This window comes from Nerophis lumbriciformis, linkage group LG12 (genome assembly GCF_033978685.3).
Source record: "Nerophis lumbriciformis linkage group LG12, RoL_Nlum_v2.1, whole genome shotgun sequence".
Classification (NCBI taxonomy): Eukaryota; Metazoa; Chordata; class Actinopteri; order Syngnathiformes; family Syngnathidae; genus Nerophis; species Nerophis lumbriciformis.
In genome coordinates this window covers 31,400,902-31,423,514 of record NC_084559.2, presented here as the reverse complement: position 1 = coordinate 31,423,514, position 22,613 = coordinate 31,400,902, and the positions used below count along the sequence as shown (strand labels likewise).

Sequence of the window (22,613 nt, the reverse complement as noted above, 5' to 3'; positions counted from 1 at the left end):
TTACAGTGCATCCCGAAAGTTTTGACAGCGCTTGACTTTTTCCACATTTTGTTTTGTTTAAGCCTTATTCCAAAATTAAATAAATCTATTTCTGTCCACAAAATTCTACACACAATACCACATAATGACAATGTAGCGCTGGACAATTAATCGCATTTTGATTTTGATTATGCATTCTCACGATCATGAAAATACAATAATCAGAAAGAATCGAATATTGGGTTGCACAACGTGCATGCAAATTACTGAACTTGTGACAGTAGAACGGACGAGGAGCGAATGAGTGGGAAAAAAGACAGCGTCCTACTCAAAGTTTGGGATCTCACCATGTTTGTTACTTTTTATTTGACACAGCGCTTTTACGCCCAATCAATAATCACAAAGCTCAATAGTTACATTAATGGCCAACAAAACGTAATCCGCTGTTAAACGCAGAATATCGCGAAAATTCACATAATTGTAAAATAAATGTTGTCATTGTGAGGAGAAGGAACATTTGTTTGGGAAAATAATGTGTCCTGTACCGCTCATTCATCCCCAAAACACTCAATACGGTCCCTTGAAACAGAGACTAACCTACAAAGCGAAGGGTAGCAAGAACAATCCATACACCCACAACACATTTCATCTGCTTGTGTTGTTGTAAACGACTTCATGGATGTAACAATATACAAACAAGGCAGCAGGAGCAACTTGGGAGGCATTCTCTTTTTTAAAGCCTCAAGTACACTTCCCCTTTCACAATAACAGTGCAGTGCATCACATCCAGTCTGACTGCGCTAGCAAAATAAAGGTTTCAAAAAAGTACCTTACACAAGCATAATGTAATTAAAGCACTTATTGATGCATGTACACAGTTATTATGCTTTGACTTAAAATACTGCTCAAAATTGTCCAAAGATGTATCGCACCAATAAGTTTGAGGATTTTTGCATTTGCTGTAATTAATATACATTTTATTAAACTTCATTGGCACAAAAAGTACACATTCCATGGTGGTAAAATAAATGTAAAAGGTTAAAAATTGAATTAAAAACAATGAAAACGGGGAAAACTGAATTTCATAGTTTTTTTTAATATTGCTATTGCTATTTAAATGTATTGTAATTGCTATTATTATTTTACTTGTTGTGGTTTATTTGTTACTAATGCATATCTGTTTTTTTTTTTTGTTTTTTTTACTATATTTAAAGTTGTTTTGGTGGTACAATAAATACATATGTCTTTAAATTAATGAATAATCGTATTATTAATCGTGATTATTATATGAATTAGAATAGTTGTGATTATTATTTTTGCCATAATCGTCCAGCCCTATGACAATGTGTAATATATATATATTTATTTTTTTGCAAATGTAGTAGTTTGCATGTCCTCCCCGTGACTGCGTGGGTTCCCTCCGGGTACTCCGGCTTCCTCCCACCTCCAAAGACATGCACCTGGGGATAGGTTGATTGGCAACACCAAATTGGCCCTAGTGTGTGAATGTGAGTGTGAATGTTGTCTGTCTATCTGTGTTGGCCCTGCGATGAGGTGGCGACTTGTCCAGGGTGTACCCCGCCTTCCGCCCGATTGTAGCTGAGATAGGCTCCAGCGCCCCCGCGACCCCGAAGGGAATAAGCGGTAGAAAATGGATGGATGGATGGAGTATAAAAAAATATATATTTTTTTTTTTTGATGCACCTTTGGCAGCAATTACAGCCTCAAGTCTTTTTGAATACGATGCCACAAGCTTGGTACACATATCTTTGGTCAGTTTTGCCCATTCCTCTTTGCAGAGTCCAGAGTCCAAGTTCTTGTACTGCTGTATTACTCATCATTGGTGATCCCATTCACTACTCCTGTTGCTTCATTGCTTACATCCACCTTCATGATGTCATTTTGTCTGCAATTATGCTATTTTTAAACTACTGGATAAGATGTATGCATCACTTATCTACAAGGTTTAATGCTATATATTTGTTTACAATGGTTGAAATGGCCCTTTTGTGACTGTATGTACTCTCTTATCATAGGTCTTTAAGCTAATGAGTTTACATTGTGAGGTATTCCACTCGCAGAAAGCAGTCTGTGTGCTGCCTGTCTACGTTCTGCCCTCCGATTACCTCCACCTCATATAACATTCTTACAAGCTGATGTCACTTTTGTTCCAGTCAACCTGGCAGTGCTGAGGTCTATACGTACGCAGTAACCCTCCCGCGCTGTCTGCATTCCAAAACAGCAACTCAGAGATGTGAGTCGGCTGTCTCAGACGTCGGCTGCGCGAAACCTTTTGTGTTTTGTTTTCTCTAAAGGAAGTTTGGCTGTTCTTTTGGTTTTCACTGGCATTATTTGGAATTGGTGTGGACAACTTCCTGTCTACAGTTTCTGATTTAGCCTCTTAAGCAAGTTATTCCTCAAAGGAGGTCCCCATTATGGCAGTCACAGTGTGGGCTTTGTGTTCAGTGTCAGAAGAAGACATTTCACTTGCAATGTGCAAAAAATGTTCTGCAGATATTCCACCGGAGGGGGAAAAGAAAAGCTTCAACACAACAAATCTGATAAGGCACCTTTAAATTCACCATCGTGAAGATTTATGGAAGCAGTACAAAGCTACCTGTGCTGCTAAGCTGAGACCTCGGGTTAATAGCGGCGACCGCAGCAAACTTATTGCCTCATGACCGATGAGAAAGCGTTTGATTAGACACAACCGTTTGAGAGAAAAGAATTAGGGAAAAAGCAATTGACGTCAAAATTAGTAATTGTTTGTTTAACCGTATGATTCATCTGGAGGCACATGCTTTAGTTAGTTAGTTACCTTTTATGATTTGTTAGTGGTAAAAATTCACTTTTTTTAACCTTGATTTCTACAATTGAATGTTGCCTTTCTAAGGGGCAGGCACTTATTGCACAAATGTATTATTGTCAGGGAAAAATATTTTATTTATTTTAGTCAATCAACAGGTGTGACTCAACTTCTTAAATGTTGCTAACTGAAAAGCAAAATGGTATTGGCTTAGTTCTATTGGCCTCATTTATATGTATGTTTTGTTGGTTACATAGTTTGTTCTTTCATTTTATGAAATCATATTCAGAATTCATATTTCATTTGCCTGAAATATCAATAAATTCCATCTTATTTTTACTCAACGCAATGATTGTAATTGTTTGCATGGATCAAAATTATGGTGGGAAGTGTATTTGTACTGAAGTTGTAGTTAATTATGTAGAAAAATATAAGTTGACATCCTATTATCTACGATAGAAGTATATATTATTTGGTATAGTGTTTACATTTTGGGCACAAGTGTGAACTGTTGAATTAATGTTTTCTCACAAAATTGTGTGTAAATATATATAAATAAATATCGGTTATCGGTATTGATTCAAATTTCCATTATTGTGCAACCTTACCCAAAACGCTTGATCCAAGTCATACAGTTTAAAGACACTTTGACCGAATACTAAGGAAATGTTACGTTGTAATGTTATGTCATTTTATGTTATGTCATAACTGCAGCATTTGCCAAATAGAAAAAAATAATTGGTAATACTCACTAAAGTAAAACAGGAGAGGTTTGGTCTTATTTAATTTCAGACAATGAGGAAAAACAGGTTCTGTTTTAATTGTAAATGCAGGGTTAAACCTGTCTTGCAGTAAACGAGGCAAAGGGTCAGCATTACTTTGCTGCAACCAGCAGGGGTGCTGTTCATTCAGTCTTGACCAGTTAATGCTCTAATAATATTTTTACACTTTTATATCTACCAATCCATATTTTTCATAGTTGTTTTGTGCTTCTTCCACTTTTTGATGCCGTCTCTTTATACATATGTGTTTCTCGCTGTAGTGCTGAAGCTGAAAAATAACTTGTCAATTTATTTTTTCAACTGATTTTACGACATTAAAGTTCACTTGGTGCATGAATTCTATGCACTAGCCCGAAGCAAATTAAACATGTAGGGGTTTCCTGTGATATGAATGGAAACATAATTCCATCATTCATTAAACTATTAGAGAAAAGTTTTAGCAGACAGCATTTGAAACGGTCCCACTCCCTGAGATAAGGACCGCATGAAAAGGTGAAACGCTCCCTCCCGAAGACGTCAAGGCCACAACTAAAGGTCGTGCTACCTCCACACCATGCTCCAAACAAAAGAATATACTCCAGCCAGGAATGTGGCTTCAAGGAAATCAGGAATGTTTACTTTGCAGTGTTTGTGCAGGCCGGACCATTACATTGTTCATTATAGAACCACCTGAGTTTGTTTTGAACGCCCCTCTGGTTATCATTATGGAGACAAGGACCTTTTCATGGCTCTATCCTCGTGTTGTGGAATACCAACGTAATGGATGATAATTATAGGGTTTTTTTTCTGGAAATTGTCTTCACCTAGGAGGTGTTTTCACTGCACTCCACTTAGCAGGATTACACAACAACTATCATGGAAGTTTTCACCAATTGTGGTAGTGAAATGTCTCAAGAAAAACAACATCACTTTGAATCTTAGCTGATCATAAATTATTTCGAACAACGTGTTCTTCCCAACTTGAAAGGCTTGTTAAAATCCAGCACCCCAGGGTCTCTAACTTTCAACACTACGAGAGCTATTTTGACAAATGTAAACTGTTTGTGTTTTATTGATCTGACCGGCAACATTTGAGTAGTACTTTACTTACAAAGCAGATCTCCACTCAAACAGTGCGGTCATTATATTTGTTATGTTTTTGGTAATTTGTCATTAAATAAAATCATCATGTCTTATATGAACAGTTAAAAAAGAGTTGACCATTTGGTTAGCTAATTAGAATGTGGTGGCGATCTATCTATTGGAGATTTTGGCTTCGAACCTAAAAATAAAGGTAAAGTAATGCACTGCAGGGTCCTAGCAGTTAAAGTTCCTCCACAGTGTTTTATCTACTTCAAACTCACTAAACAATTTACAAATTACAGACCTGTTTCTTTGCTGCCACACTTTTTTAAGTAATTGAAAAATTATTCAACCACAGATTGGACCAATTCATGAATAAAAATGAAACACTCACATAGAATGAATACGCTTCCGTCAGCCTACCCTAGGGCAGCTGTGGCTACAAATATAGCTTACTACCACCTAAGTGTGACTGTGGAGTGAATGAATGATGAGTTCTCACTTCTCTGTGATTGCTTTGAGTTATTATTATTATTGTTATTATTATTATTATTATTATGGCTTCCGAGCTAACATTTCAACATTGATGGTATTAATCAAGATAACAGAGGATATTACCAATGCAATAGCTGATAGACAGTGTGCAGCAGTAATATTTATGGATAAGTATTTGACACAATTAATCATAATATTTGAATCAACAAAGTAGAAAGGTATGGCATCAGAAGATTGGTCTTCATTCATTTCATTTTCATTTATTTATTTATTTCAGGCAATAACATAAAAAAGTACAAAGTTGACAACACATAATAATATAAATGAATATAGTGCAAAGGGTAATGTATAGTATGTAATTCATGATTGTCCAGTTTTGCCTAAAAGGGAGTGGGAAGAAGATAACTTATTTAATCCCACCCCCAGTTCTCCATTCAGTGATTATTCACATGAGTTTACCGGTACTGTTACTTTGTTCAAGGATTGGTCTTGAACTGGATAAAGAGCTACTTAACTAACAGGAAGCAATTTGTGAAATTAGATTAACATACATCAACAGAGCTAAATGTATCCTGTGGCTTACCCCAGGGATCAATACTGGGACCAAAAATGTTTATTCTCTATATAAACGATATTTGTGAAGTAAGATAATACTTAAAGTTAGTATTATTTGCAGACAACCTAACTTTTTTTGTTCTAGAGAAAACATACAGAAGCTAATACAAATGATAACAGAAGAAATTAACAAATTAAAAAGATGGTTTGACAAAAACAGACTATCTTTGAATCTCAGTAAAACTAAAATAATGCTATCCAGTAACAGTAGAAGAGAAAGTCAAACACAAAAATAAAAATAGATGGAATAGACATTTGAAGAGTAAAATAAAAAAATGTTTTGAGTAATAATAGATTATAAAATGAGCGGGAAATCTCATGTAAAAATATACAACATAAAGTAGCAAGAACTATTTCACTAATGAACAAAGCAAAATATGTACTGAACAAAAAAAACAATCCTTATTCTTTACTGCTTGCTAGTGTTACCTTACCTGAGTTATTGGGCAGAAATATGGGAAAACCACTACAAAAGTAGATTTCATTCACTCACTCTGTTACAAAAAAGGTCAGTTAGAATAATACATAATGTTGGATACAGAAAACATACAAACACTTTATTTATCAAATCCAAAAGAGTAAAATTCAAGGATTTGGTGCATTTGCAAACAGCTAAAATTATGCACAAAGAAAACTATAACCTGCTCTCCAAGAATGTACAACAAATCTTCTCAACAAAAGAGGAGAAATATAACCTTAGAGAAAAATCTTAAAACAATTGGATGCACGTACAACACTTAAAACCTTTAGTATATCAGTATGTGGAATTCAATTGTGGATCGTGGTACCGGAATGCATTGATTTAAACAGTTAAAGTTACATGTATTAGAAGTTGTTTTGAAGTCGAAAGGGGTAGAATTAAATAAGATTTGCTTCTTCCTACTTCTTTTTGGACATGTTGTAATGAGAAATGGAAATGTGTAAAATGTGATGTAACATGCTGACATTGTATACATGTTCGAAATAAACAGAAACAAAAACTAATCCTCGCCACCATGATTCTTAAAAGTATCATCCTTGTAGGACGAGTAATAGCTGAACATGCTTCACTACACACCGCAGGAGGATACAATAGCTAACCGCTAACAATAAGCTAGCGCTCCTGAATGTAAACAAACGGGGGAATCCATACAAAAAATTAAATAAATAAATGATAAATGGGTTGTACTTGTATAGCGCTTTTCTACCTTCAAGGTACTCAAAGCGCTTTGACACTACTTCCACATTTACCCATTCACACACACATTCACACACTGATGGCGGGAGCTGCCATGCAAGGCGCTAACCAGCAGCCATCAGGAGCAAGGGTGAAGTGTCTTGCTCAGGACACAACGGACATGACGAGGTTGGTACTAGGTGGGGATTGAACCAGGGACCCTCGGGTTGCGCACGGCCACTCTTCCACTGCACCACGCCGTCCCTATAACAATACCAAGTTCAAAAGCTGTACATAGTCGTTACTACAGTGATTACATCAGTGTTTTTTATTATCACATAATCTACACAGAAGAACTTTAATTACGACCAAGTGCTTATTACGGTTTAACAGAGGTGTAGATAGAACATGTTAAAACAGAAAGTAAGCAGATATTAACAGTAAATGAGCAAGTAGATTAATAATCCATCCATCCATTTTCTAATGCTTGTCCCTCATAATGTGGACAAAATAATCGGAAATTACACAATATGTTACTGCATACGTCAGCATTCAAATTAAGAGCCTTTGTAGCCCGTTTGCCCACTTACTACTAAAAGACTTGTTATTTAATGCAATTTTATTTCAGTGTTCTAAAATTGTTCTATGAGTGCAATAAGAAACGTATGTTTATTGTGTAATAAGATTTTTGTTAAAATAAAGCCAACAGTGACTTTTTATGTGGTCTCCTTTATTTTGAAAAATATCGAAATACATTTTGATACCAGTACCAACACCAGCGTCCGTACTTCTGATTTAGTTCCAATAGTTATCTGCTCTGCTCGCCCGCCCTGCGCAGGGTATCATGGGAGATTGAGTTTACTTCTCAGACCAGTGTACTCAAGGTTCTTGTTTGATAGCGTCGCATGCAACAGTGGTGTTATTGTGAAAAAGTTTGAAGCGACAATACCGCGGTATTTACAATACCGTTACGTCCCTAATAAATGAAAATAGAAGTTAGAAGTCTGTGTTTTTAACACAATGTCTTGAAGTAAACCTCAGATTTTTTTTAATTCTGTGACAAAGCACCAACTCCATTAGTAATGACGCGAGTCTTAACATAAGAAAAACACAAACGCTGTCCAGGCTTGCCCATAAAGAGCCACTGCGATCAAAGTGTTACTTTGACAGAGGCAGTTGCAAATTCACATGCAATTCAGCATCATTGCTTCTCCTCTTGACTTTCAAAATTAATCCGACTGATCACCTAGGCCTTCTGTGGATTGTTACGATTCGCTGCAGCACTAAAGGAGCAGATTTTTTCTCCCACGTTATTTGTCATAAAACACAGCCACGGACACTTACAGACTCCTTTATCTACTTAATGTGGTGGTTAGTAGCTCTGTTTTAACTTACGCCAAAAAGCTCTTTGATGTATCTGGAATCAGTGCCAGCATCAACAAAGCTGGACCAGCTACACCTGCAACCACATGCATAAGGCTGAACGGAAGGCTGCTGCCAAGAAAGATCCACTTCAAGGGAAGGAAGGAAGGATGCCGAAAAACACTATCAGTTCTAAATCTGACTCATCATGTCACACTGCATGCTTGGAATGGTTGCCTACGATTGGGATGAACAAATAGAAAGTCAGAGAGAAGTTTACAAATGGGACAAAGGTAGTGAAAAGAGAAGTGCCTTTCACTACTTTAAAACAAATAGTTTGAAGAACCCTCTATAGCTATTCCGAGCCTAAACTGCTTCGAAAAGCCTGACTGAAGCCTATTCTGTTAACTAATCAGAACGGTCTGTCCTTGATTTTACTCTGGCAGCCAAAACCGCTGACTAGTTTTGCATAACCAGTACGTCTTGTTTAAAGAACATTCAGAGCCTATCTTGTCATTTACACCTTATTTTTCTGATGTTTCTACACCTGTCATTAATCGTCAATAAATGTTTGCTTAAAAAAAATAATTGGATGGCAACACAGCAGTAGTACCGATCTTGGATTTATACCAGATTGCAAAAGATTTACACTTTTGACCAAAAGGTTAATGTCGTGACCCAGATAAGGAAGTGCTCTATAAACAACCCGTTTGTTTCACTGACCTTACTGACCCGAAAGCTATGTCGCAAAAAAAACTGTAGTTTCCTTTATCAAGGATGACATATTCACTTGCATGCTATAAATCTTTTCAGCATCTCATTAACCAACACTGTGGCAGAAGTTTCTTTCACTTGTTGTTTCATGAACTATTTCCCAACATTGTTTTATAACATACTGGACATCTGTCAGATGGGGCTAACAATCTGACTTAACCTGTTTTTGTCCTCCCAGGTGCTCCGTGTGCTGTGACCACCTGACTAACTGGTATTATGAGAAGGACGGCAAGCTGTACTGCCGCAAACACTACTGGGAGAAGTTTGGAGAGCTGTGTCACGGTTGTTCTCTGCTAATGACCGGACCTGCGATGGTCAGTCTGCTACATTCTGTTTACTTACAGTACACTTTCCAAGCTGGCATCTGCATGAACATATATAGCACGGTGGAAATGTGGTGAGCATGCAGGAATCAAGTTTTGGACCTCTCTGTGTGGAGTTTGCAGGTTCTCCCTGTGGTTCAGTTTCCTACTGTAGTTCATAAAAATGAACGTTACGTTATTGGAGACTCTAAAAATTGTCAATTGGTGACTGTCAGTGTGAATGGTTGTTTTAAAGGCCTACTGAAATGCGATTTTCTTATTTAAACAGGGATAGCAGGTCCATTCTATGTGTCATACTTGATCATTTCGCGATTTTGCCATATTTTTGCTGAAAGGATTTAGTAGAGAACATCGACGATAAAGTTTGCAACTTTTGGTCGCTGATAAAAAAGCCTTGCCTGTACCGGAAGTAGCAGGCGATATGCGCGTGACGTCACAGGTTGTGGAGCTCCTCACATCCGCACATTGTTTACAATCATGGCCACCAGCAGCGAGAGCGTTTCGGACCGAGAAAGCGACGATTTCCCCATTAATTTGAGCGAGGATGAAAGATTTGTGGATGAGGAAAGTGAGAGTGAAGGACTAGAGGGCAGTGGGAGCGATTCAGATAGGGAAGATGCTGTGAGAGGCGGGTGGGACCTGATATTCAGCTGGGAATGACTAAAACAGTAAATAAACACAAGACGTATATATACTTTATTAGCCACAACACAACCAGGCTTATATTTAATATGCCACAAATTAATCCCGCATAACAAACACCTCCCCCCTCCCGTCCATATAACCCGCCAATACAACTCAAACACCTGCACAACACACTCAATCCCACAGCCCAAAGTACCGTTCACCTCCCCAAAGTTCATACAGCACATATATTTCCCCAAAGTTACGTACGTGACATGCACATAGCAGCACGCACGTACGGGCAAGCGATCAAATGTTTGGAAGCCGCAGCTGCATGCATACTCACGGTACCGCGTCTGCGCATCCAACTCAAAGTCTTCCTGGCAAGAGTCTCTGTTGTCCCAGTTCTCCACAGGCCAATGGTAAAGCTTGACTGTCATCTTTCGGGAATGTATACAATGAAACACCGGCTGTGTTATCCGGCACAACAGTCAGGGGATGCGTTATCCGGCACAACACCTGCCGCAATACACCGCTTCCCACCTACAGCTTTCTTCTTTGCTGTCTCCATTGTTCATTGAACAAATTGAAAAAGATTCACCAACACAGATGTCCAGAATACTGTGGAATTTTGCAATGAAAACAGACGACTTAATAGCTGGCCACCATGCTGTCCCAAAATGTCCTCTACAATCTGTGACGTCACGTGCAGGCGTCATCATACCGAGACGTTTTCAGCAGGATATTTCGCGCAAAATTTAAAATTGCACTTTAGTAAGATAACCCGGCCGTATTGGCATGTGTTGCAATGTGAAGATTTCATCATTGATTTATAAACTATCAGACTGCGTGGTCGGTAGTAGTGGGTTTCAGTAGGCCTTTAATGTACCGTATGTGCCGTTGTTTTTGATGCCCATTTCTTCCTAGGGTTGCGTGTCAAATTTTTTAATTCATCCAATATTCTTTGAAAAACTCCTTCGACTTATTGGATTAAATATATTTTTGCATTTAATAATGAAAGACAGAAATATGTTTGTTCATTAAAGGGGAACTGCACTATGGGAGCCACTCTATTCCGCCCATAAAGTCTTTGAAAAAACAACAAAACACCTCCATTGAGGTTTTATATACATGATGCAAGTATATATGTAATGTAGTAACAGGCACTTTAATAATAGCATTTTCATATTTACGTGTTTTGGTCATTTTAAGCCTATGCCGGGCATCCATCCAGGGCATTAATTTCAAAAACACATCACAACGTTGCTTTTTCCCCCCTTCATCACTGATTATTACTCACTGCAGACTTCATGAGCGCCAACAAACATAATAAAACATCACTTACTGTGCAATGTCTGCTGTCGTTAGAATGCCAACTGCTGGGATGTTCATATATTTTTGATTAGGTGAAAATTGACCATAATCCTCACGAAGAAACAGGGTCGGGGGGGTCAAAGCGTATTCCCGTGTCGTTCTGAGAACAATATCACTAATACTTGGTTAATATTCAAATCACAAAATATAAATGGAGTATTGTTGGTGGTTTTTAAGTGTTTTTTATTGGAATTTATAGCCGAAATAGAGCCATTAGCTCCGCTTTAAGCGGACTTTTATTTACATTTATTTACAAGTTAGAGTGCATAAAGAAATCCATCCGTTGTCATGTCTTCCATAATGATTGTGAACAATAGGCAAAGTCCTAAGAAAAGTGTTCTCCTTTAAGCACCAGGGGGTTTCAATCAACAACAAATATAAAACAGGTCAGGATGACTGTTACTATGTTGGTGTTTTTCAACCACTCTTTTAATTCCAATACAAATAAAGTACATTATCATTTAATTGTACGCAAATTTGTAATTGCGTTCGACCCTCAAACCGGAAGTAGCGCATGTTTGCGAATTAGCGACTAGCGCCAAGAACCATTAGTTTCCACAACTCAGATATTTTCAATCCAACTTTACATTGCTATCACTTTCACCATGCAATCTATGAATTTAGCAAACATCAGTGAGGACAAACCGATGTTGTTAACAGGTTTAGCTAGCACAGGTAACTTATCTACTGTACGCCTCCTAGCTAACAGTTAAAGAAAAAGTTACTCGAAGCAGACATAGAAATCCTAAATTTTTTTGTAATCGACGTACTTAAATTACTTCTATCTTGTGGTCAGTGACTGCGTGGGTTCCCTCTGGGTACTCCGGCTTCCTCCCACCTCCAAAGACATGCACCTGGGGATAGGTTGATTGGCAACACTAAATTGGCCCTAGTGTGTGAATGTGAGTGTGAATGTTGTCTGTCTATCTGTGTTGGCCCTGTGATGAGGTGGCGACTTGTCCAGGGTGTACCCTGCCTTCCACCCGAATGCAGCTGAGATAGGCTCCAGCACCCCCCGCGACCTCAAAAGGGACAAGCGGTAGAAAATGGATGGATGGGAGGTAACTTATTTACTGTACGCCTCCTAGCTAACAGTTAAAGAAACAATTTCTCTAAGCAGAATAACAAATCCTCAATATTTTTGTAATCCACGTACTTAAATTACTTCTATCTTGTGGTCATTACATTTTTGTTCCATAAATTAAAATTAAAAAACTTTGGAAAAATTATTGGTTTGTTAGAATTTTTTTAGGAATAGAAAATAGGAAAAAAATGCGTCGAAAAGCAATAACTACACCTGAAAAAGGTTTGATTTTAATTTTATATTCTATGTAACAAAAATGAAAATCACCAGTTAGCAGAAACATCATGAATCAACACAGGATACAACACCACAGTTTTTTTCACCATTATTTTAGATCTAGTTATTGCTCTACAACACTGAAAACATTTTTATGTTTTAAAATTAAATTCAAATAAACCAATCTTTTTTTGGGGTGGGGTTTCAGTTCCCATTCACGAAAATAAAATGTAATGACTTAACTATAAAGTGACTCATGTCAATATATTGAATGTGCATTTGTTTTAAAAAAAACTGAGTATATGACCTTAAGTTTGGCATCAGTAGACCAGGTGCGCTTGTCGTTTGACAACCACACCCCAAATCACGCCCAGCTTTATCATCCATTTTACTCAAAGTATGATTATCACATGCTGAGTTAAGTGGAAGCAAGCTAAAAACATGAAAAAAGAGGCCTATGACTATGCAATTAGAAGGTACAAAATGGAAACGTAGGATCTAGTATTAAGTTACATTTTAGTTTTTTTCTCTTAAAGGGAAATTGCACTTTTGGGGGGAATTTTGACTATTCTGTACACTGCTGCTAGAATTTAAATTGTCCTGAAGTAATCAAGAGAGTACTATCCATCTATCTATCGTTCACAAACATTATGAAAGACATGACTACGTTTTTTTTTTTTAATGCATTGTAAATATTAAATAAACGTAAATAAAAATCCGCAGACAGCGGAGCACCACTATTCTGCCCATAAAATCCGATAAATAACCATTCAAAAAGCCCCAACAATACTCGATTTACATTTCGTGACTTGAATTTTAACTAAGTATATATTGTTATTTTAGGCACTAACGCAGACAAACTATTTATAGCGGCACTGTGATTCAGCCCGGTCGCTGTGATCACTTCCGTGTCTCCCTATGTTTACATCATCGACTGATCAGCTGTTTCCTCGCTTCCTTGCTCCCTGTACGATTATTCTAGATCATAAATAATGCATCTCACCTGGACAGTAGATGGCTGAGGAGATAATCCAACATTTTGGGACACTTTGACCGCCATATAGAACTTGGAACTGGCAAGGACGACACGAAAAGCGCTTGCCCCCCGCCCACCCCGTTTCTTTGGGAGGATTATGAGACATTTTTTATCTAAATGGGAATATATGAACATCCCAGCAGTCGGCATCCTAATGACAGCAGACCTTGTATTGTACTTTGTATAGATTTATTATGTTTGTTGGCTCTTGTGAAGTCTGCAGTGAGTAATAATCAGTGATGAAGCAAACGTGATGCGTGTTTCAAATAATGCGCTGTGTATGATTAAAATGATCAAAATACATAAATGTTATTATAAATGTTCCCATTACTATATTACATATATACTTACATCATGTATATAAGACCCTAATGGTGGTGTTTGGATGTTTTTTAGGGGCTCTCATAGGCTCAAATGTAAGCAGACTTTGATCTAATTTATTAAATATTTAGAATATATTTGAAAAAAATACATCCATCATCATGTATTTCATAAGGATTGTGAACGATAGGCAAAGTTACTGGATATGGCTGAAAGCAACAATGCGATTCAGTCATTCTAAAAAAGAAAAACATTTAATTGGATTTGTTTGGTGGATAAGAAGTCCCTTTGCTTTTTTTGCTGGTGATTTTTGTGTTTTGCTGTAAAAGTATGTGTTGAGACCAATGTTCTGGCCTTCAATCGCCAACTCTGCCACCATCAAACAAGTGCCAACAATTTCCCCCTCTAATTAGATGATACCAGAACGCCCACAGAGCGTGTCAAAGCACTCTGTGTTCCAGTTTCTCCCCTCTACTTCGGATGAACGCTAACATGCATTTAAAAGCAGAAGAATGTGTGCTTTTTGCGGTGATTACGTTTACAGACCGGTGATACTTTTACATAGGATGGCGCTGAACATGGCAGCCGTCAAACCCATTTGAAAACTAGTTCCCCCCCGTCCCCCTTGAGGCCTCATAATGCACAAAAGGTCTCCACAGTTGACCTACTCAAGTACACAGAGGAGCCAGTTTTGGGGCCCACATCATGTTCAGTCCCCTACAGTGAGGTGGCAGGGTTGATTTGACCACAGGCAGGATTATCATGTAACAGTTTTTTTCGCTGCTTGCAAGCTATCCAAAGAAAGTTAACTGACCTTGTTTATAGTACTTTATTTCCTCATATGGTGGCTCTGAATTTACTAATTTTCTACCGCTTATCCTATTTACGGTCACCGGTCCTCACAGGACACGTATACACAAACAACCATACATTTACATTCGCACCTATACATCATTTACAGTAGATTATTCCATGACCTAACATGCATGTTTTGGAAATGTTTAGGATATTGGAGGAAACCCCTACAAGCTCAGGGAAAACATGCAAGCTGCACTTAGATGCAAGCTGTCCACAACTAACCAGAAACTTCTTGGTTGTGAGGCAAACACGTTAACATGTTCCACCATGCCACCACTGGGTTTATTCACTCAGCTGCAAAGGGTACAAGGCATTGATTAGGGCAGGGGTAGGGAACCTGTGGCTCTTTTGATGACTGCGACTGGCTCTCAGATAAATCTTAACTGACATTGCTTACACGATAAGTAATGAATAATTCCGCTGGTAACCACAGTGTTAAAAATAACGTTCAAAATATAAAACATTTTCATGCATTTTATCCATCTGTCTTCTACCGCACCTGTTCAAGAAGTCGCATTAATGGTAGGAAGTATTTTATTTAATATTGGTTAGCTTCAGAATAATATCCATCCATCCATTTTCTACCGCTTATTCCCTTAGGGGTCACGGGGGGGCACTGGAGCCTATCTCAGCTACTATCGGGCGGAAGGCGGGGTACACCCTGGACAAGTCGCCACCTCATCGCAGGCTTCAGAATAACAATGTTATTAAAAAGAATACGAGACTTATTATACTCAAAAAATGTTGGTCTTACTTAAAAATGCACGCATTTAGTTGTATTCAGTGTTAAAATATATTATATGGCTTCATAGTCTCAAGTTACCATGTTATTTTTCTAACATAAAGCTAGAATTAAATGTTTTAGTTTTTTCTGAGATTTTGGTGTTGTATGATCATCCTGCTTTATCAGCCAAACTTGGCTGAAAGACCACCTTTGATCTGTCTATGCCAAATGTTTTTCTCTTGCCGTGAGTACAGCGAGTTACAAAGAGAGGTGTTGGATGTCATTACAGTATACTCACATGTCGCTGACATCATTGTCATCCCTCCTCTGCAGCAAAGAGTCATTTCCAAACACTGACTCACCGCTGTTCTAACTACTGTAGTTTGTAAGTGTTGTTTTAAATAGACTGACAAAAACCAGCTATGGATAGAAAATAATCTTGAAATGACCTAACCTGCCCCCATCTTTCCTCCTTAGACTTGTGCAGTACTTCATCCTCCCCTCTTCACCTTGAGACAATTTAATGATGGGGGACTGATAACAAAATGTTAATACTCTGATATCAAGGTCTCTGCTGCTGGTGTAATGTCATATTACAGCAGAAAGGCTATCTAATCTATCTTTCAAAACTAATATATCTGTCATTTCCGCTATTCTATGTTGATAACTACATTATGTAATATAGTTTTGAAAGGGCTACAGAATCTTGATTTTTGCAGGAACACCTTCTTCTGCATTTTATAGAAGATTTCTAATCTTTTGCTTATTCAGATTGAATTCTTTCTAGTAATGCATAGCAGCGCGACGAGATTGAAACGTGACAATATTGCTTGTTAGGAGCCATATCTGTATCGTGTGCACAATGCAGTCAGATTATTTATTTTTTTAAACAGTCAGAAGCATATCCATCTAGCCGAAAACAAAGTATTGGAACCGCACATTAACAAACCGAAAGCTAGCAAACACAGCTCGCCTTGGTGTTCTCTGTGCCATCTAACAAGACCAAGTCCGCTTATTATAAGCCACATTTGGCCTGTTTGCTTCTAAAGACCCCGATTGCGTTTTTTGGGGGCTTGCTTTTCTGTCCCCACAAGAGAGCAAAACACCACTGCGCCGGTGGGTAGTTTGTCCTTTCAACACAACGTTTTCTGGTTATCTTGCCCCCGGTCAACTTGGCACACACACATTCACACACATGACGCATGTGGAATTACGCCAGAGCCCAGACTGGAAACAAGTGCTGGGGGTTAGTGGCAGTAAGTGGAGAAGCATAGTAAAATGAGGTCAGAGTTTTAGTAAACAATAAAGACCAGTCAACGTATAGGCCACAAAGTTACATTTGTCTGCTGGCTAAGCATCCTTAAATGAGTGCTGTCGAACGATTAATCTTTTAGTCAAATAATCACACTTTTGGCTTTTGTTTAATCGTAATTAATCACAGTTAATTACTTGCTTGTAAAATTACCTAATATACTGACATTAATGCAATTTTATTGTCAGGCTATCATACAGAAATTTGATTAAAATGTTGCACTTGAATGCATGTCATTTATTTGCTCAAAACTTGGTAACAGTACAGTATGAAGACAAACCAACTTACTATCATCTTACAACTATCATGTTAGACCATCATCTTAAAGTTAGCATCATGACTCCTCCTCTGTTTGCCAATTTGCTACAGTATACTACTACGCAACAATATAATGTGCACAATACAAGGTATATGCAATTTACCATTGTTTCCTTAAAGTACCAACAAAGTATTGTGAAGCGAAATTTGCCACCCAGCACACCAATCCGAGTCTTGTCACTCATCTTTGCACTGACATATGCGTTGACCTGGTCACAGACCGTACAGCAACCAGCACTGTCTTTTCTGCGGATGAGTTAAAGGAGCATGTGTGGTAAAAATACATTTCAGGGTTATCTGCATTTATACATGATTTAAAGTAATATTATTTTGTAAATGTAACGGGGACGGCGTGGTGAAGTCGGTAGAGTGGCCGTGCCAGCAATCGGAGGGTTGCTGGTTACTGGGGTTCAATCCCCACCTTCTACCATCCTAGTCACGTCCGTTGTGTCCTTGGGCAAGACACTTCACCCCTTGCTCCTGATGGCTGCTGGTTAGCGCCTTGCATGGCAGCTCCCGCCATCAGTGTGTGAATGTGTGTGTGAATGGGTAAATGTGGAAATACTGTCAAAGCGCTTTGAGTACCTTGAAGGTAGAACAGCGCTATACAAGTATAACCCATTTATCATTTATTAAATAATCACATGCGTTAACTTTGATAGTCTTGTCTTTAATGTGATTCTATTTTGTATACATCTATTTCTATGTAACAAACCAAAGTATGTTTTTTGAGTTGATTGAATTGGTAGCGTATTTATTTAGTTCCCAATCCCATTACTTTGTCAGAGTATCAGCGTTGGTATTGGCAATACCTATCTGTTTTAATTGGTAACCTATCAGTAAAATCATTTGATCTCCCTTCACTAGAGACAACCTAGATTCATCAGGACATGTGATCTAATTTAACTAAAACCTTGCTTATCAATGTTATAAGCCTCAGAAGTTCAATTGTTGACTCCTCCAGCTATTCAGTTCAAAGGCTCAAGTGGTCTCAGTTCATTCATCGGCCAAGATGTTTCCTCCGAGAAGAGAATGATTAACCATTATCCTATTATCTAGATTTTAATTATGTCTTGGCAACCCCCAATTCTAGTTGTTTCAGCAATAAAACCTAACCAACCAAATGTTTAGTTGTTTTCGATAATTTAGCCCTTCTGAAATCAAGTAACTTATTTTCCAAAACCACGGGATATATTTGCACACATGGTTTGAATGAAAAATAAATGAAATGAAAAGCTTCTCTCCATCATGCATGTTGAAACTAGGGATGTTTCGGTCAAAGTTTTATGCTGCCGATTCCGATGCCGGTCTTCCATGAGTGAAATTGACCGATACCAACACTGATCACATGTATTAACTCACTTATATTGAATATATTTATGGTGAGTGCTATTAACAATGTAACAATATCAGCACAATATATAAACTACAGTAGTTCCTTATTTTCGAATTATGTACATTTTTTTTATTACAATAACGTCAATATTGCTCAATACCTAAATGAAAGTAAAAACTAGTCTAATACTCATTTAAATCCTTTTGTTTTTGCCCTCAAAGTCCTCCTTATTTCCTGAATTTGTATACCGCTACATTAAAATACAAATAATTAAGGATGTCAATTTTTTTTTTTCAGATTAATCATATTTTGAAATTTGTATTATTCATGATTAATCACAGGTGATTAACCACTTGCAAAAGTAAAATTTGCTTTAGAAAAGACCCCAATATTTGTACACAAATGCAATGTTATTGTCAGAATGTCATCCAGGAAAGTTTTAAATGTTTTCTTTGAATGCATGTCATCTGTTGGCACAAAACTTGGTAACTGTTTTATCCAAAATTCTTCCAGGCTGTATTATGGAGTGAAATTTGCCAGTGAGAACACTAGTTGGGGTCCCTCACAATTTTTTATACTGACGTATGCATTGATCTGATCACTAAACTGTTAGGGCAGGGGTCAGCAACCCAAAATGTCGGAAGAGCCATTTTGGACCAAAAATACAAAAAACGAATCCGTCTGGAGCCGCAAAAAATGACAAGCCGTATGCAAGTTTTATAATGAAGGCAACACATGACGTAAGTGTCTATATTAGCTATAATATATAATATATAATTTAAACATTTCGTTGACAGAAATGTTTAAATTTAATATTTGTTCTACACATTTTTACAACATCAGAAACTATTAGTAAATCAGAAGCTACTCAGAAGGTGAGATAACTCCTGGAAATTACTGGCTTTTAATGGCTAAAGGTATAGATGTGTGTGTCCAAGTTAAAGGAAACGGCAGACTGTCTTCTTTTAATAGATTTATTACGATCTTTGGCAGGCTAGGTAATGTTTGCTGTGGTCTGGAACAACATGGCACACAACTATCAGAAATGCCGCCAATATCACATGCAGATAATGTGTCATGAGACATGCAAAACTAAATTATATACAAAGAATAAAAGTAAAGGACATCAAATATACCTACAAATGAGGCATAATGATGCAATATGTACATACAGCTAGCCTCAATAGCATGTTAGCATTGATTAGCTTGCAGTCATGCACTGACCAAACAGGCCTGATTAGCACTCCAACAAGTCAATAACATCAACACAGTGCACTTTTGTGCATTCACACACAGCATAAACCGTTTGGTGGACAAAAATAGACAAAGAAGGAGTGGAAGATTTTACATGTAAACAAACGGTTGCGTCACAGTCCACACTATGGTGAGTTCAAGAACCGCCAAAATTAGGAGGACAAAACGATGTTAACCAAATACTGTCATCAGTGAAGCATACACACAAACATATTAAACAGTGGGCTTTCTAACAATTGGGAAGGTTTGTGTCATGTTTGTCCTCAAACAAAAAACATACTAAAACAAAAAATTTATTTTTCCTCGATCTTTTTCCATTTTCAATCCTTTTTTAAAAATGCTACAGGGGCGGCACTAAAGAACCACATGCGGCTCGAAGGCCGCGGGTTGCTGACCCCCGTGTTAGGGTAAAAGAGCTTGCTCGGTCAAAATAAATTGCATGATTAATCTAAGTGTGTTCATGGTTAATGCGATATGCAATTTTGTGATTAGTCACACAAGTTAACTCATTAATTTTGACAGACTTAATAATAAGAAAAAATAAATAAAAATCGAGACTTCTCGAATCACTTATTTCTTGTGTTGTTTTAAGAGAGCGTAGTGATTTGAATAGAATGTTTGCTCCTGGCTTGCTCTTACTGTGTGTAGCATGTTCAGCCTCATTCTCCAGTGATAAGGACACTTGATAATGAACTAAGCTGCTAACCGCCTCTGTCAGTTGAGTGACCAAAAATAAATAAAGTCAGAGGTGATGGGCTTTGAAAAGGATTAATTAGCAGGTGCCGGTCAAATACTTTTTCACAAAAATCAGCCAGTACTGATTGGTGGCCGATCGATTGCCACATCCCTCGTTAAAACAATGTATTGATTATTTTTCCATTGGTAAATTCAGGTAGTGACTCTCATGTTGAGGTTGTTAAACACACTTGAAGTGTGTTTTAAGTTCCACCTCTTCAATTATTGACAGATTGCTGTGCGGTTAGTCTTTTGAGATCATTTTCTTTATGCACAATTATGCGTGACTTTTTTTCCCCCATGCCGTTTCTGTATTTTTCCTTAAGCTCAAATGCAGGTGCCTCCCATACCACGGCAGCTGGGCAGATCCATTTTTTATAATCAGACATGAAAGCAGTACTTTTAAAAAGTGTGCAGCTTCGTGATGACGATGACGATCATCCTTTGGAAGTGAACACTGGACAGACGCATTAGTTCATCTCGCATGAGAGAGCAAAGCAGCCCTGCCAAAAATACATCAAAGTGAACAAGAGGGCAGCACGTGACTGATGGCTTTCAGGTGGTTGAAAAGTAGACAGCGTGGAGGTGACATCATAGCAGATTCCAGACTGGCTATGACTGAAGCAGGTGTTGCTCCTGTGTCAGCGCCGATGGCGGGGGGGAGGGAAGCTAGCAACACGCAAAGAAAGACCCCTCCTCCGTTAAGTCGGGGGGAAAAACACAGTACTCAAAAAACATTGTCTCTGTGGTTTCAGGTGGCCGGTGAGCACAAGTATCACCCCGAGTGCTTTGTGTGTCTCAGTTGCAAGGTGGTGATTGAGGACAGAGATACTTACGCTTTAGTGGAGCGCTCCAAACTTTACTGGTAAGTCACACTTCATTGTACTGAGAGGGCTTTTCTAGTATTTGGGTTTGGCTCATTAAGCTTAATAAGAGGGGCAAAATATTAGAAACACATCTCGACATGATGTATACCATGCATACTGTAAATTCTGGACTATAAGACGGTAGTTTTTCCTAAGCTTTGAGCCCTGCGGCTTATAAAACGGTGGTCATAAATTTAACAAATAGTTATTGTTTGTGCAACAGACACTGAAAAGGTGTGTTATTTTTTGTGCTGTGGCGCCATCTTTTGCATGACTTCGCTCACTGCAGGTGCTGCAGGTTGAACCTCTACAGTGTTTTCTTCTGTTTAGTGCTTTCAACCGTAAGTACAAGTGCCGTTCTGTCTTCTAATTGTCCATAGCGTTTCTACAAGTATGGTTACTTCATTCATCACTCCAAGCATTGTTCTAAGTTTTACAATATAACTAAAAAAATTCATACTTACTAAAGCGTCCCATGTGTGATGTCTGTAGGAGTGTTTTCATGCATATGTGTGCATGCTAACCTTATGTCATAAAGCTAGCGTTGTTAGCCTTAGCTAATATGCTAAAACAATTACAAGTGTCTATGTTAGTGTTACTAACTTACAACGGCATTCTTTTTGTGCAGTGTGTGAATGTGTGTGTGAATGGGTGAATGTGGAAATACTGTCAAAGCGCTTTGAGTACCTTGAAGGTAGAAAAGCGCTATACAAGTATAACCCATTTATCATTTATTTATTTGTTTTAGTTTCACAAATTCCTCAGTAAAGTCACCAAAATGTCACTGTGGAGTTAGTTTCCGAAGCTAGTGGGTCCATGACAATGACTTCGGTTTTGTTTGATCCGCTGTTTTACTGCCGTGTTACAGACGCCATTTGCAAACAATTTAGGTATGCAAATAAACATTTACAAAATCTTTCTGCGTAAATAACTAATTTCACAACGTATACCGTATTTTTCGGACTATAAGTCGCAGTTTTTTTCATAGTTTGGCCGGAGGTGCGACTTATACTCAGGAGCGACTTATGTGTGAAATTATTAACACATTACCGTAAAATATCAAATAATATTATTTAGCTCATTCACGTAAGAGACTAGACGTATAAGATTTCATCGGATTTAGCGATTAGGAGTGACAGATTGTTTGGTAAACGTATAGCATGTGCTATATGTTATAGTTATTTGAATGACTCTTACCATA

At 37.9% G+C, this 22,613-nt stretch overlaps 1 protein-coding gene across 1 annotated transcript in view; it reads left to right on the top strand.

Moving 5' to 3' along the window:
- The window catches only part of limk2 (LIM domain kinase 2), a 49,143-nt gene that overhangs the window by 5,425 nt on the left and 21,105 nt on the right, over positions 1–22,613 (top strand). The window contains exons 3-4 of the mRNA XM_061986358.1: positions 9,210–9,345; positions 21,302–21,411. Of these exons, the coding sequence (XP_061842342.1) occupies positions 9,210–9,345; positions 21,302–21,411 (246 nt within the window). The remainder of the gene's footprint in view (positions 1–9,209; positions 9,346–21,301; positions 21,412–22,613) is intronic.